General features: G+C 38.1%; 2 protein-coding genes across 4 annotated transcripts in view; both read right to left on the bottom strand.

The window, feature by feature from the left end:
* LOC128706206 (glutamate receptor ionotropic, delta-2-like) overlaps positions 1–11,213 on the bottom strand; it is a 60,805-nt gene extending 49,592 nt beyond the window's left edge. For all 3 annotated transcript variants that reach the window (XM_070087663.1, XM_070087665.1, XM_070087664.1), the window contains exon 1: positions 11,172–11,213. The gene's annotated coding sequence lies outside the window, so the exon portion shown is untranslated. The remainder of the gene's footprint in view (positions 1–11,171) is intronic.
* Positions 11,214–12,383: 1,170 nt separating this feature from the next.
* Positions 12,384–16,462, bottom strand: part of LOC128689617 (probable glutamate receptor) — a 33,341-nt gene continuing 29,262 nt past the window's right edge. Inside the window, exons 8-9 of the mRNA XM_070087708.1 lie at positions 15,817–15,946; positions 12,384–12,656 (exon numbers count right to left, since the gene is read on the bottom strand). Of these exons, the coding sequence (XP_069943809.1) occupies positions 12,567–12,656; positions 15,817–15,946 (220 nt within the window). The 3' untranslated portion in view covers positions 12,384–12,566. The remainder of the gene's footprint in view (positions 12,657–15,816; positions 15,947–16,462) is intronic.

Genomic DNA, 16,462 nt, shown 5'->3' with positions numbered 1-16,462 from the left:
CACATTATACTGCATTTGTGTTTATATTGCCATTGTGTCGGTATTTTATACCATTTATTTCCATCAAGGAACCTTCCTTGAGGGGGGGGGCGTTGCATTGTCTTCCGCCATCTTGAAGGGCAAAAATGACGTCGCTGCCACGTGTGAGACGAAGACCGATATTTAGACTTTCTTTAACGGAAACATAAACACATATGCAGTTTAATGTGATCCTTTATTGACAACGTTTCGCCCACACAGTGGACTTTTTCAAGTCACACACAGATCTACCTGGGGTGGAAGGTACGGGAGTATTTATAGTCGGGTTCAGAATGTTGAGGTCAGGTGGAGAATGCTGCATATGTGTTTATGTTTCCATTGTGTCGGTATTTTATACCATTTATTCTCAGACTTTCTTTAACTCATTTTTTTCATAATCCTTGTAAACAGAAGTCAGGTCAGTCCGATGTGCTGTGATTAGTGTTATGATGCTGAAGTTTAACGTTCAATAATATTTATTTTCATTAATATGAAGGGATTCTTTCCTTACAGATCTGGACAGAGACAGTAGAACTTACGGTTCTTCCTCCCTCTCTACTGAGGGATATTACTCCTTACTACTGAGTGGTATTCTCCCTACTACAGAGGGGTATTACTACTACCTACAACTACATGAGGGTATTACTGTTCCCTACTACTACTAACTCCTTTAGGTCGCTGCTACGAAAGCCGCAGAAGGTTGTAATTCTTCTGTCAGTTGGAAAAGAATTACTGCATAATCTTTAGACTAAGCAAGAATTTCACAGCAAAATTACCGAAAAAATTGTTAGAAACTTAAGAAAATTATCTTGAGCTATATTTAAAATAGTAAGTTGAATAATATTTCTTTAGCATTTCCAATTTTGTCTCTTAAAGTTATTGTTAATATTTATGGTTCACCTTTATCAGAAGATTTAATAGTGTCATTTGATTACCCTAATATTTTATTTTTTTACAGCACGTCACTGCTTATATTATTAAACTATTGTGCCATGAAATTTAATATTATTGGCCAGACTGCTTGTTGCCACACTGTTGATGCTGGTAATGATGTGGCAGCTGTGACAACTGTCCTGAATAACGAGAAAGTTCCGCAATGTTAATTAGCTGCCTAATTTGTCTAGTTAAGATAACTGAAGAGTTCCATGCATATAAATCACGAAATAACTTTCTATTTAATTTTCCCTCAAATCTGTGTTCCATCTTATATTTTTTTATCCACCTGTACACAGTACACATACTAATATTATATGTAAGAGAGAGTTCTCTCGCTGGCAAGCCGCATAAATACAGTCTGACAACCCGGGAACACTCATCTGCTGTTGCCCGCGGTCTTCTTACTCCACACTGCATACTACCGCTTCTGTGAAATAAATATTTAATATGTTATATGAACTAAACTCAAACAATCGCATAAGCATTAGAATTAGTGTAAACAGCCATACGGATGTAATGAGGCTTTTCAATTAAAGCCAGATTCTCGCTATATACGTTATTACGATCAAAACTAAGCGATAAACCAACACGGATCGCACAGCGCTGCTCGCCATATACAGGAATTTTAGGATGAGGTTGCGTCTATTAATCCCCATATACAGGGCGAATGAAGCCTCGACTATACACAGAAAATGTAAACTTAGAAGAGTGTGTCTCATGGTGAGCATATTACTCCCTGAAAGATTTCCCAGTAGGTTGTTAGAAGCTGGCAATACAACTGCGATACTTTCCTAGGGAAATTATTACACTGGTATTTTTTACTCCTCATTCTGTCTGCAAGAAAGCGTTTGACGGTCGCAGCCTTTTGCCAACAGGCTATTAAGAGAGGAGATTCTGAACCATATCATCCGTCCTCAAAGTTCGCTTTTTGAGATCCTTATGACGAAGACTTCGATAAGGTTTTCAGGTGACTGCTATTGTTGGCAAATTTCTTGAGCAAGCATCCGGATGACTCAGAAAGAAAGAATCTCAGGAGCTGTTGAAGAACCTCGCGTGGCCGTCGTGTAGCGTACAGTGTTTATCTAACCAAGAATGAGGAGCACCTGCGGTATCTGCTATCAATACCTGGAGAGGGTTTCGGGGGTCAACGCCCCCGCGGCTCGGTTTGAGACCAAGCCTCGTGGTGGATCAGGGTCTGATCAACCAGGTTTTTACTGCTAGCAGCATGTAAACCGACGTAACAACCACAGCCCGGTTGGTTAGGTATTGACTTTAGGTGCCTGTCCAGCGCCTTCTTGAAGACAGCCAGAGATTTATTGGTAATCCCCCTTACGTATGCTGAGAGGTAGCTAAACAGTGTTGGTCCCCGGACACTTATGGTGTTGTCTCTCAGTGTACTCGTGGCGCCCCTGCTTTTCATTGGAGAAATGTTGCATCTCCTGCCGAGTCTTTTGCTTTCATAGGGAGTGAATTTCGTGTGCAAGTTTGGTATTAATCCCTCTAGAATTTTCCAAGTGTATATTATCATGTATCTCTCTCGTCTGCATTCCAGGGAATACAAATTAAGGGATCAAAATACATAAGGGGGGATTACTAATAGACCCCTGGCTGTCTTCAAGAAGGCACTGGACAGGCACCTAAAGTCAGTACCTGACCAGCCGGGCTGTGGCTCGTACGTCAGTTTGCGTGCGGCCAACAGTAATAGCCTGGTTGATCAGACCCTAATCCACCATGATGCCTGGTCACAGACCGGGCCGCGAGGGCGTTGACCTCCGGAACCCTCTCCTGGTATACTCCAAGTATCGTACTTATGTGTGCCGTGAAAGTTCTTTGTACACTCTCCAGGTTAGCAATTTCGCCTGCCTTGAAGGGGGCAGTCAGTGTAAGACAGTAAATTTATTCAGGTATACACAAATACATTACATAAATTATCATACACAGCAGCATATGTGTAGAGAACCGGGGATAACACAAAAAAGTCAGAGTGACTTATTTCCATTGTGGTCCTTTTACCATATTATGGGTCCTTATTATAATATGAAGGTTATAATATCTTATTATTCTATAATGAAGATAACATCTTATTATCTTCATTATTATTAGGACTATACGAGGGTCATTACTAGAAATAAAGTAAAATTATAAGTGTTTTAGCTAAAAAAATAAAAACTCATTCCCCTCCTTGTCTGTAACTACATTCATCAGACGCCTTTTGGCACTCTTCTTGAACTGGTTCATGCTATGACTGGCTTTGACATGTGCGGGCAGTCTGTTCCATTCCTTTATTGCTGTACAATAAAAGGTGTTTGACGCCTGGCCACTGACTGTGGGTACTACAAAGTTGTGCTCTCTCCCCCTAGTGCTATGATTGCTTTGGTTCCCAACCTTGACAAAATTGGCAGCAAGATATTCTGGACATTGTTTGTGAGCAATTTTATAAACATGATTTAGCTTCAGTTGTTTTACTCTGTCTTCATCATTCAGCATATCCAACTGCTGTAATTCATCCTGGCCTACATGCTCTCTTGGTCCCAGGTCCTGGATGAATCTTACGATTTTGTTCTGAATGATCTGCAGTCTATCTTTCATTTTTTTTGTCAAGGCAGAGTACCATGAAGAGCAAGCGTACAGCAGTATTCCAGCCTAGAGAGAACAAGCAATTTCAAGAGAATTATCATGGGCTTGGCGTCGCTAGTTTTGAAGGTTCTCATTATCCATCCTATCATTTTACTAGCACATTGTAGTGATCTTTCAAGGGTAGATCCTCTGACATTATCAGTCCCAGGTCCTTCATATTAGTTTTTCGCTGTATTGTATTATTAAAATTTGTTGTAGACCCTGATACAGTTGTAATTTCCTCAAGTTTTCAATATCTGAGTAGTTGAAATTTCTCTTCAATAAACTTCATATTGTTTTGAGTGTCCCATTTGAAAATTTGGTTGATGTCCTCTTGGAGTCTCGCGGTGTCTTCGATGGAGGTCACTGCCATGGTAATTCGAGTGTCATCCGCAAAGGAAGACACGGAGCTATGGGTATCATCTCTGTTTATGTCTGATATGAGGATGAGGAATAGAACGGGAGCGAGTACTGTGCCCTGTGGAACAGAGCTTTTCACCGTAGCTGCCTCAGACTCTGTTTACTATTACTCTTTGTGTTCGATTTGTCAGGAAGTTATAGATACATCTACCAACTTTTCCCGTTATTCCTTTATTACGCATTTTGTGTGCTATTAAACCATAATCATACTAGTGGAAAACTTTTGCAAAGTCTATGTATACTCCATCTTTATTTTGTTTATCATCTTCAGCACCCTGCACCTTGTCACAGAGCATGAAAGAACTGTTCAGCTTTATTGTTACTAGGATCACATACGGAAAATGAGGTGTTATTTTCTGTAGAATTTGAAGCTACAGACAGATAAAGAGGCTCTGGAGTTATCAGGTAAAGAGTTCCAGATTTTGGGTCCTTTATGCACACTGAGTGTTTTCAGAGGTTAAGCCAGACACAAAGAATATCATAGAGCTTTTTTTTTGTCTAGTATGACGCCTATGAATCTGAGTGTTTTCAGAGGTTAAGTCAGACACAAAGAATATCATAGAGCTTTTTTTTGTCTAGTATGACGCCTATGAATCCTGTGACAACTATCAAGAAAATTTTTCAGGTCAGGATTGATAGAGTTTTTTATCCTGTATATGTAGTAGACAGAGTGAATGTTATGTTTATTAAGTAGGTTTAGGCTTTTGAAAAGTTGGTGGAATGTGTTGTTTTGCAATAGAATGAGCAATCATTCGTACTGCCGCTTATTTGTTGAGGTATTATTGGCTTAAGGTAGTTTGTTGTAGTAGATCCCCAGACACATATAGCAGAGATAAGGTAGCGTTAGATTAGAAAGTAGTATAATGTGAGTAGGGCTTTTTGAGGTATAGTAGCGTAAATTGGAGAGGATACCAAATGTTTTGAAAAGTTTTTTGTAATGTGTTGGATGTGGGTGTTGAATTTCAAGTTACAGTCAAGGTACAGATCAAGGAATATTCCTTTATTTTCCATGGCAATGGGAGAACCATTAATTATAATGTATAGTTGGAAATTACAATATGAGTGAGATAATTGTTGCATCGTTGGCTAATACCAAGATACCAATTAATCACTTGTTGAACAAGGACGGTAGGTCTTTCAACAAGTCCTAAGGATCCATCCATTAATTTCGGATATTAAACCAAATCCACTAACCAGTGAGTTACACATTACTTATGTGTTAGCGTGTGTGCACTACGGTACATTATGAAATTTGGGAAATGTGAAATTATTTTATATTTAAAAAGCATGAATATCAATATGAATTTCTGAATACAATATCCACAGCTGAAATAATGTATGTGATCCTCCAGTCGTCTGCTGTGTTTCCCGGGAATTTTTTATCTAACGACCTCGTTATACATAAGGTACAAAATTACTGGTATATCATCTACATATGAAATCTCGTCCACTAACCTCAATGGAGCGAGGAAAAATTTATTAGTTTAAAGATTTTTTTACAAAAATGTAAGATGTATTACACTGTTTAAATATATACAAGAGGAAGTCACTAGAAAGAACTTCTTCCAGAAAAAAAACTAAAAAAAAAAATACAAAGACTGGTCAAAATTAATTTTCTAAATACAAGTTACATTTCTGTTAATGGGAATTGATTTAGATCACTGAAATAAAATATCATAAGTTATGAGGAGTGAAAGATATGAGAAAATAAGGAACTGTCACATGAAAAAATACCATATCCCGACCGCGGGTTCAATCCCGGCCGGGGTATGGTTTGTTTGCAATCGTGTCATTACGATTTCGTGAGTCAACTGTCACATGGTATCTCCAGTAGCTTTCACCTGAACATTGAAATGGTATAAAATACCGACAGATTGTTAGGTAAGACACATATGCAACAGTTAGGTATCTTTATTTCGAAACGTTTCGCCTACACAGTAGTCTTCTTCAGTCGAGTACAGAAAAGTTGATAGAAGCAGAAGATACATCGTCTTCAAGTATCTTCTGCTTCTATCAACTTTTCTGTACTCGACTGAAGAAGCCTACTGTGTAGGCGAAACGTTTCGAAATAAAGATGCCTAACTGTTGCATATGTGTCTTACCTAACAAGCTTTCACCTACGTAAACACGACTGTAATTGATCAAGTATATCTGTTTAATTACAGTCCTCTGTCATCTACAAATATAATTGTCACAGCTGTAATGTTATATATGTTGGTAAGACTAAGCGTCAACTGATCTAATACCATAGAGCTGGAAACAGCTCTATGGTATTAGAGACAAGTTTTCTTAATGCTAGAAACAAAGTAACTTTACTGGTAGTAGAGTTACTTTGTTTCTAACTTTGGTTCATATTATTTACATTCTTTATTCTTTTCCCTTTTCTATTGCTAATGGTAATTTGATGTTTAATATATGTTTAAACCTGATTCCTAAAGTAAATTTTCTGATGATGAAGTGAGTTAACTTCGAAAATTGTCGTGAATAAATAATTTTTCAAGAAGCAGTGCTGGTTTCCATATATATATTTTATTGTTTTAACACATGGGCAGTTACCCCACTGAGGCAAAGTGACTCGAGAAAGAAGAAACACTTTCATCAGTACTCCATCACTGTCTTGCCAGTGTATATTGAAAGGTAATGGAATTACAACCACGTCGGTGATCTCTCAGTTACTTTCATGTAACAGTGAAACTAATAATTCAAAGGGGTTGATTAGATGGTTAACGTGGTCAAAAGCCTATCACTACTACACTCATTAAGGCTCCATATATTGTATATATAAGAACATAAGAATATAAGAAAGAAGGAACACTGCAACAGGCCTACTGACCCATGCGGAGCAGGTCCATGTCCCCCCCGGATTAGCCCAATGACCCCCCCAGTCTGGTCATCTCCACTCAAGGATGGAGCACTGCACCAGACCCAGCAGCACAAGCTAGTCAGGTCCAACTCACACCCACTCATGTATTTATCTAACCTATTTTTAAAACTACACAACGTTTTAGCCTGAATAACTGTACTCGGGAGTTTTTTCCACTCATCCACAACTCTATTACCAAACCAGTGCTTTCCTATATCCTTTCTGAATCTGAATTTTTCCAACTTGAAACCATTGCTGCGAGTCCTGTCTTGGCTGGAAATTTTCAGCACGTTATTTACATCCCCTTTATTTATTCCTGTTTTCCATTCATACACCTCGATTATATCCCCCTAATTCTACGCCTAATTATATATATATATATATATATATATATATATATATATATATATATATATATATATATATATATATATATATACTCGAAGATATACACCTCACTGTGTATATATCTAGCTCCAAAGGTGTCCTGCATAGTAGAAATGCACTAAATTCTATTTCACTTGACTTACAGTTCCGGGTTCCCAGTTCATCACCCCATATAAACCATCACTTTCTACCAAGTGGAAAGTGATGAATATTATGTACAGATTTTCTAATATTTGTTTTTATTTAAGTAATTCTCTACAACACTATTCCCAGCCACCCAGTCACCCATCCACCCAGCCAGTCACCCACCCATCCAGTCAACACCCACCCATTCAGTCAGCCACCCACCCATTCAGTCAGCCACCCACCCAGCCACCCATCCAGCCAGTCAACCACCCACCCATTCAGCCAGTCACCCACCCAGCCAGTCAGTCACCCACCCAGCCAGTCACCCACCCAGCCAGACAGCCAGCCAGCCAGCCAGCGAGTTCAACAATATATGCCCAAAGATCTGTGTATCTAAGCCAATATACACCAACAAATTATTTTAATCTTTGTTATACTGATAATTTTTTTTTTTTTGAGTAATTATGTTCTTATGAGATATACAGCCTTGATGACCCTAATGTAGCTGATTAACTTTAAGCCGAATAAATAAACCCAAGTTTTTTTTAATTTTCATAAAGCGTTAAATTAACAAAGATCATTATGATTCCCTTGAAAGTTCTCTTTATTTATATCGACTTGTTTATAGAAACATTAAATGTGTAATGTGATAATAATGTTCACGAATATATCCTTACGTAACTGATATCTCATCATCACTACCTGTACTGTAACACACTTCCCAAGGTGCGACCCACGTAAGTAAACTAACACCTAGGTACCTAGTCATCACTAAGTGAAGAAGACTAACACTCGGGTACCTAGTCATTACTAGGTAAACTATGTTAACACTCAGGTACCTAGTCATCACTAAGTGAAGAAGACTAACACTCGGGTACCTAGTCATTACTAGGTAAACTATGTTAACACTCAGGTACCTAGTCATCACTAAGTGAAGAAGACTAACACTCAGGTACCTAGTCATCACTAAGTGAACAAGATTAACACCCAGGTACCTAGTCATCACTAAGTGAACAAGATTAACACCCATGTACCTAGTCATCACTAAGTGAACAAGATTAACACCCAGGTACCTAGTCATCACTAAGTGAACAAGATTAACACCCAGGTACCTAGTCATCACTAAGTGAACAAGATTAACACCCAGGTACCTAGTCATCACTAAGTGAACAAGATTAACACCCAGGTACCTAGTCATCACTAAGTGAACAAGATTAACACCCAGGTACCTAGTCATCACTAAGTGAACAAGATTAACACCCAGGCACCTAGTCATCACTAAGTGAACAAGATTAACACCCAGGCACCTAGTCATCACTAAGTGAACAAGATTAACACCCAGGCACCTAGTCATCACTAAGTGAACAAGATTAGCACCCAGGTACCTAGTCATCACTAAGTGAACAAGATTAACATCCAGGCACCTAGTCATCACTAAGTGAACAAGATTAACACCCAGGTACCTAGTCATCACTAAGTGAACAAGATTAACACCCAGGCACCTAGTCATCACTAAGTGAACAAGATTAACACCCAGGCACCTAGTCATCACTAAGTGAACAAGATTAACACCTAGGTACCTAGTCATCACTAAGTGAACAAGATTAACACCCAGGTACCTAGTCATCACTAAGTGAACAAGATTAACACCCAGGTACCTAGTCATCACTAAGTGAACAAGATTAACACCCAGGCACCTAGTCATCACTAAGTGAACAAGATTAACACCCAGGCACCTAGTCATCACTAAGTGAACAAGATTAACACCCAGGTACCTAGTCATCACTAAGTGAACAAGATTAACACCCAGGCACCTAGTCATCACTAAGTGAACAAGATTAACACCCAGGCACCTAGTCATCACTAAGTGAACAAGATTAACACCCAGGTACCTAGTCATCACTAAGTGAACAAGATTAACACCTAGGTACCTAGTCATCACTAAGTGAACAAGATTAACACCCAGGTACCTATTCATCACTAAGTGAACAAGATTAACACCTAGGTACCTAGTCATCACTAAGTGAACAAGATTAACACCCAGGTACCTAGTCATCACTAAGTGAACAAGATTAACACCCAGGTACTTAGTCATCACTAGGTGAACGGCCCTAAGACTCAGGTATCTTGTCATCACTAGGTAAACAAGACTAACACTCAGGTACTCAGTCATCATTAAGAGAATAAGAGAAATTAGGTATAACGAGTCTACCACCCAAATACATAATTATCACTAGGTAAACATGTAATCCATCATCTATAAAAAAACTAAACTCCGAATTTTTATGCAGTCAATATGTTACTGTTGTGGACAGTGAAAAGTTTGATAGTTTCAGCAACAGTAAAATGCTGTTTGTTACTAAGATTATGGACTGTAATCCGTCATCTTAAGAAACAGTGATAATCTGGAATGTAAACATTAAATATGTCACCGTCCAGGCCAGCTACGTCACTCGACTCATTACATAGAATTTCCCCATATATGTTAGGTAAGACACATATGCAACATTAAAATGGTATAAAATACCGACAGGTTGTTAGGTAAGACACATATGCAACATTAAAATGGTATAAAATACCGACAGGTTGTTAGGTAAGACACATATGCACATGTGTCTTATATTGCATATGTGTCTTACCTAACAACCTGTCGGTATTTTATACCATTTTAATGTTCAATTCCCCATATATATTATTACTCAGAAAATGTTAAGTATTGTTAATTTTCCTTACATTGCGCTGTTGTCTTTCAATAAAAAAATAACCAATAATTCCAAAAGGCCAATAAATGAAACGTAAGAATGTTAATGAAAAGTTGTGAGTTCTGGATTGAACACAAAGCCCCACTGAACACACCAGAAAATATAGTTACATAACAGTTTAAGGCATGTGAAAGGTTACGTATCTGATTGTCTTAGCAACAGTGAAATACAGACTGTTATTAAGAGGCCGGAAGATGAGAGGACAGTTTAAGAAGATATAACTTTCTCTCATGACCCGGGAATCCACTCAGGATGTGAGGGATTTTAATACTAACACCCTGACCACTGAGCTACATGTCTCGTGTGTGTGTGTGTGTGTGTGTGTGTGTGTGTGTGTGTGTGTGTGTGTGTGTGTGTGTGTGTGTGTGTGTGTGCGGGTGTGTGAGGGTGTGTGCGGGTGTGTGCGGGTGTGTTGTGAAAGTCAGCATTAAAATATGAAAAGCTGGAAAAATATTAAGTTTTAAATGACATGAATATTAAGAGGAACATCTGAATACGGATTCATTTGCACAATTACTATAAACTGCTCCCTAGGCATAATTTTCCCAACCCACCTCATTATACCTGAACACTTTTTAAACTGTTTAAACTATGTACGTAACTACATATGAAACCCCTTCCACCAACCTCCACGGAGATAGGAAAGGTTTGTTGGTTCAGAGATTCGTTTACGCGTGTATAACACACTATAACGTATCACATTGTGTATATACAGACAATAAAGTGGTCATCAGAGGCAACATTTTTACCACCAAATAAAATAATAGATAGTTGTAATGAATATTTAAAATTTAATTTTACATAAATGTATTTTAAATCATCAGCGAAGAAAATTAAGTTACGTGTTCAAGAAAACTCAGTATGACCAGTTATCAAGCAATGTAAGAAAGTATATAAATACCCATAATGCAAATCAATAAAAGTGAAAGTGGTAAGAAAATGATAAACAAGAGGAAATATGTCAGAGCTATCACAGGCTATCTCAATAATATCTCTTATATACACGCTACAAAAATAGAATGCTGGTGCAGAAATGACAATACCTTAAGCAGGTCCTGCACACAGTGCTTCACGTACCGTGGTAGCAGCAACAAGGAAGTGTTGTCCACAGCTGTTAGTCTGGCTTATATATACACGGGGGATAGTTGTCCCTCACCACCACCACCACTACCATGCGCCATGAGCATTACTATGTATGCGTGGCACTGCAGCTCATTGGGCTCTTTGTTACTGGCACTCGACCTAAATTCATCGTATATCACAAAAAATAAAATCCATGAAAATATGTGGCTGGAAGCCAAAAACTGTCAGTCTACCACATTTGTTAGCTTAGCTAACCATAAATGTTTAGGCTGTCTGATTGTTTCTTTGTGGGAACATAGAACGTAATGAGTTTGTAATTAGCTCAAAAACAAACTAAAATGCAACCTAGACAATCTAATTAGCAATAGAGCCCTTGTATATATGAATCTGTTTCCCAACTAGCTCTACATACAACTTTTTTGCCAGGGTTGGACAGTCTTGTCATCATGACAGTCTTGTCTTCATGACAGTCTTGTCATCATGACAGTCTTGTCTTCATGACAGTCTTGTCATCATGACAGTCTTGTCATCATGACAGTCTTGTCATCATGACAGTCTTGTCTTCATAACAGTCTTGTCATCATGACAGTCTTGTCATCATGACAGTCTTGTTTTCATGACAGTCTTGTCATCATGACAATCTTGTCATCATGACAGTCTTGTCATCATGACAGTCTTGTCATCATGACAGTCTTGTCATCATGACAGTCTTGTCATCATGACAGTCTTGTCATCATGACAGTCTTGTCATCATGACAGTCTTGTCATCACTTCACTTCCACAATTTATTGTGGTAGAAAGAGTTTTTCCTTTAAAATCTTTTATTACAAATCAAAGATTTGTCACTATCTTTACAATAGCATGTAATAGACAGCTCAGTCTTGAACTGAGTACCAACAGCTCATATTGACCCATTCTAAGCTGTAGCCACATTCTTGCGAGAAAAGCAGCGATAGTACAAGAACCAATAAGTAAACCTCTTCCGAAATTACTCATTTGTGAAGGAAAATTTTCTGTAGTGACCCGGAGATCTTTGAGTTGTAAGTTGATTGGTAAATTAGACAATATACTATCAGAGCGTAAACAAATGCATTTTATTCGATCTGTTTTATTTATAATGAATAAAAAACATTCCGGACTGACTGGTAAATAACCGAGCATTTGCTGTTTCATTTAATTTTTATTTGAGACCAATACAAAACATTTAGATAATGCACTAAAGTTTTATTTATTGTTAGCTGCAAACTGTATCTTTTATTGACTGACAAACTTTATTTAACTTAAACTTTATGAAACACCTTGTATATGGAAACCCGGAGATAAAAGATACTTCGGCTCACTTGCGGCGGAGTAATTTAGTCGACAGAGATGAACTTACTGCTGCTCTCCATACACAGTACAAACACGGCCACTACTTGACCACCGACCAGGATCATAAACATGCCCTGTAATGCGAAAGAAGCTAGGTATTTGCAACATACAACTTTATATTAAAGAGATTGTGGTGCCAGCACTTCCATATTGTTAAATTAATAAAATATTAATATATATATATATATATATATATATATATATATATATATATATATATATATATATATATATATATATATATATATATATATATATATATATATATATATATATATATAGAGTTGCAGACGGGCGATGTTTACTATGCAAGACAAGACACGGTGGGGTGGAAATCTTTAGGTTAAGTACTTTCACACTTCTCAGTGCGTCATCAGGAACTATGTAATGTTGCTAGAGAGCAACTAAAACAGGGAGAGATCTCTCAGAGTAGCGTAGTGCGGATGTGTCACCGCCCACGGTTACCCTTAGAATGTGGTCAGTGGTCAGTGCCAACCCCACCCTGCCACCAACCCCCTACTCCCCATATGGGGTAGAAGGGTTTCTGAAATTATAAGATATAATAGCCAGCCCTAAGCTTTTCTTAGTCGTTTATAACAGGTCATGTGGATTGAGAAAATACGTTTCTCGTGGGATAATATACACATGGATTGCTATTATTATGTGAAACTTTTGTAAATAATGAAAGGAACAGAAGGTGCTCTTTATCCATTTAAAAGTCCTGCTTAGGGGTACTTGTACGTTCTACTGAGGTACTCAGAAGTATCCCTAAATATTGTCTGCTCTTCTTCTCAGTGTCGGTTAATATACCTTACTTGGGAATCTTCTATGCCTTTCCGATATTTCTATGATCTAAGTTTTTAATTTCAACTAATACCCTTTAACATCTCCTCATGTTATCTCGTAATCTTGTGTGCTTGTTACTGTATGGTACACTAACAGCTAAACGCATTATATAACCATTCACATGTGACGTGGTATGAAGTTTTGTTGCATACATATTGGTCGGGCATCACCAATCCGTCAACTCATCTGGCATAATGAGCAATCCTGTGATTTTGTATAGCATTGTTGTTTAAGTGCCGAGAAGGCACTAGTGTTGAGAAGGCACTAGTGTTGAGAAGGCACTAGTGTTGAGAAGGCACTAGTGTTGAGAAGGCACTAGTGTTGAGAAGGCACTAGTGTTGAGAAGGCACTAGTGTTGAGAAGGCACTAGTGTTGAGAAGGCACTAGTGTTGAGAAGGCACTAGTGTTGAGAAGGCACTAGTGTTGAGAAGGCACTAGTGTTGAGAAGGCACTAGTGTTGAGAAGGCACTAGTGTTGAGAAGGCACTAGTGTTGAGAAGGCACTAGTGTTGAGAAGGCACTAGTGTTGAGAAGGCACTATCGTCAGGAAAAAAAGACTATATGAGACTTAACCTAAGGAAATGATGGCTAGGAAAAATATACTAGTTTTACCATACAAAGAAATTCTGGTTTGCTTCTGTAAGGCATTAAAAAAGATCAGTATAAACCTTGCTTTCAAAAACATGGGGATAGTGAAACAAAGGTTGATTAAAAACACACTAACAAAATTGGTGGGTTTACAAGGTTCCATGTACTCAGTGTCCTCTCTCATATATACCTGGAGTTTATCTGGAGAGAGTTCCGGGGGTCAACACCCCCGCGGCCCGGTCTGTGACCAGGCCTCCTTAGGTCAGTGTCCCAGGATGCGACCCACACCAGTCGACTAACACCCAAGTACCCATTTTACTGATGGGGAACATAGACAACAGGTGGAAAGAAACACGTCCAATGTTTCTACTCTGGCTGGGAATCGAACCCAGGCCCTCGCCGTGTGAAGCGAGAGCGTTAACCACCAGGCCACCAGGTAAAATTCTGAAAACCAGAATAGCCCAACATAAATACTCAGGACAGGGCATGAGTCTAACGCTATCTTTGACCACGTTAGCTCCTGTAATCACCCACCGGGTTAGGATGTTGCCCATATTATTGTACCAAACAGTTCTGTCAGAGAAAGAATCATAATTGAATCTTCTTTCTTGAAACATGACAGGAATACCGTATATAACTCAAATTTTGGGTTATACATGCTCGAAAGGTATCTAGAAGAGACTATTGTACACAACCTTAAATAACAACGCTACACAAAATCACAGGATTGATCATTGTAATACTCATTTGTGCTTTATAGTTATCTGTTTACAATAATGTTTTATCACTGATTTCATCATTGCTTAGTTAATCTTAAGTTAATTTTAAGCCAGCCCGTAATGCTATGCATATAAGTGGCTTTGGCATGCTGCTCTTACCTGTATTTTTTGTACCTCTGTATGTATGCTAAAATTACTATATAAATAAATAAATAAAATAAAAAAAATAAAAAAATTATGCCAGGTGGTCTCATGATGGACTGGTGATGCTCGACCAGTGTCTACGTACCAAAACACCATGCTAAGCCAGTTGATGTATGGTTATATAACACGTTTAGCTGTGATTGCACCATACATTGACAAGATTACCTGATTACACAACTAGTGGGTTAAAGGATATTAGAAGTAGAAATCTGGATCATAGAAATATTATTGGAATGGTATAGAAGAATCCTAAGTAAGGCATAATAATCGGTATTGAAGAGAATAGTAGACAATATATAGGGTACGTCTCAGTACTCCTGAGAAAATTCAGGAACAGGACAAAAAGCACATTCATTTCCTTTCTTTTATTAAATAGGTTACACAAAATAATAGCAATCCAAATACATAATATTCCTTGAGAAACGTATTTTCTCAAGTCACAGGATCTGTTCTAAGCGGTTAGAAAAAACCTAGGGCGAACTATTATACCTTCTAATTTCATATTTGCTGACTTCTCAAAACCCTCTTACCCTACATGGTGGAGATGGGTGATGGTGGCAGCGGTGGGTGTGACGCCGACCGCTGGCCACATTCTAGGAGAGCCCAGGAGAAGGCGACAGACCCACTCTCCGCTATTCTGAGAAAAAACTTCCCCTCACCCCTTCAGCTGCAACCTTGCAACATTGCATAGCTCCTGATGACGCACTAAGAAATGCGAAAATCCTCTTCATTATTTAATATAAAACTGGCTTATAAAATGTTTCTATACCGAAAACAAGTTACAAAAATTTTCCAAAATATCATTGGTGATTTTTATACTCGGTTACAGATATCTGCAATAAAATTGATCTTTGAGTGCTATTAATTAAATGATTTACCCATAAGTTATCGAGCGAGAGGGACGTGCTGACTGTTATCTTGGTGGGAAAATATATACAGGAAGTCTCATTTGGCACGATATATTTAAACCACTGGTCGTACAGCCCAGCCTCTGTCAACGACATGATTCTGGAAAAGACAATATACAATAATTTGTGTACCTTACATTCGCCACTTAATAATATAAAAATAAATTATATTATGGCACGTAAGACCTGTTTGCTCCATTAAGTGTTTTCAGATAAAATTTCTTTGTCTTATTTCTTTCATGAAGAATATCGTTGGGGTACATAAACAAATACCTATATATAAGGTACTTTAAAATATATTATTCTCCAAATCTGAGTTTCCATATACCGGAAATACTTCAATAATATTAAGTTAAGTTGGGTGTTTCTAAAGCCAAATATTCACTATGACATGTAAATTATTGACTGATAGGAAAAGTGAATTAGTTTTCAATGGTGAATTTTTTTTAATTATGTAAATACATTACACAGACACAGACACACACACACACAGGAAGGAGAAGGAGGAAGAGAAGAGTGGTGGAACACCAAGAAGGAAATAAGCCTATCAACAACAGCCAACACTATTTCAGGGACAGGAAATCCTGTGTCACGAACCTAGTGGAGTTATACGACA

Source organism: Cherax quadricarinatus, chromosome 22 (assembly GCF_038502225.1).
Source record: "Cherax quadricarinatus isolate ZL_2023a chromosome 22, ASM3850222v1, whole genome shotgun sequence".
Classification (NCBI taxonomy): Eukaryota; Metazoa; Arthropoda; class Malacostraca; order Decapoda; family Parastacidae; genus Cherax; species Cherax quadricarinatus.
This window is presented reverse-complemented; position numbering and strand designations above follow the sequence as displayed.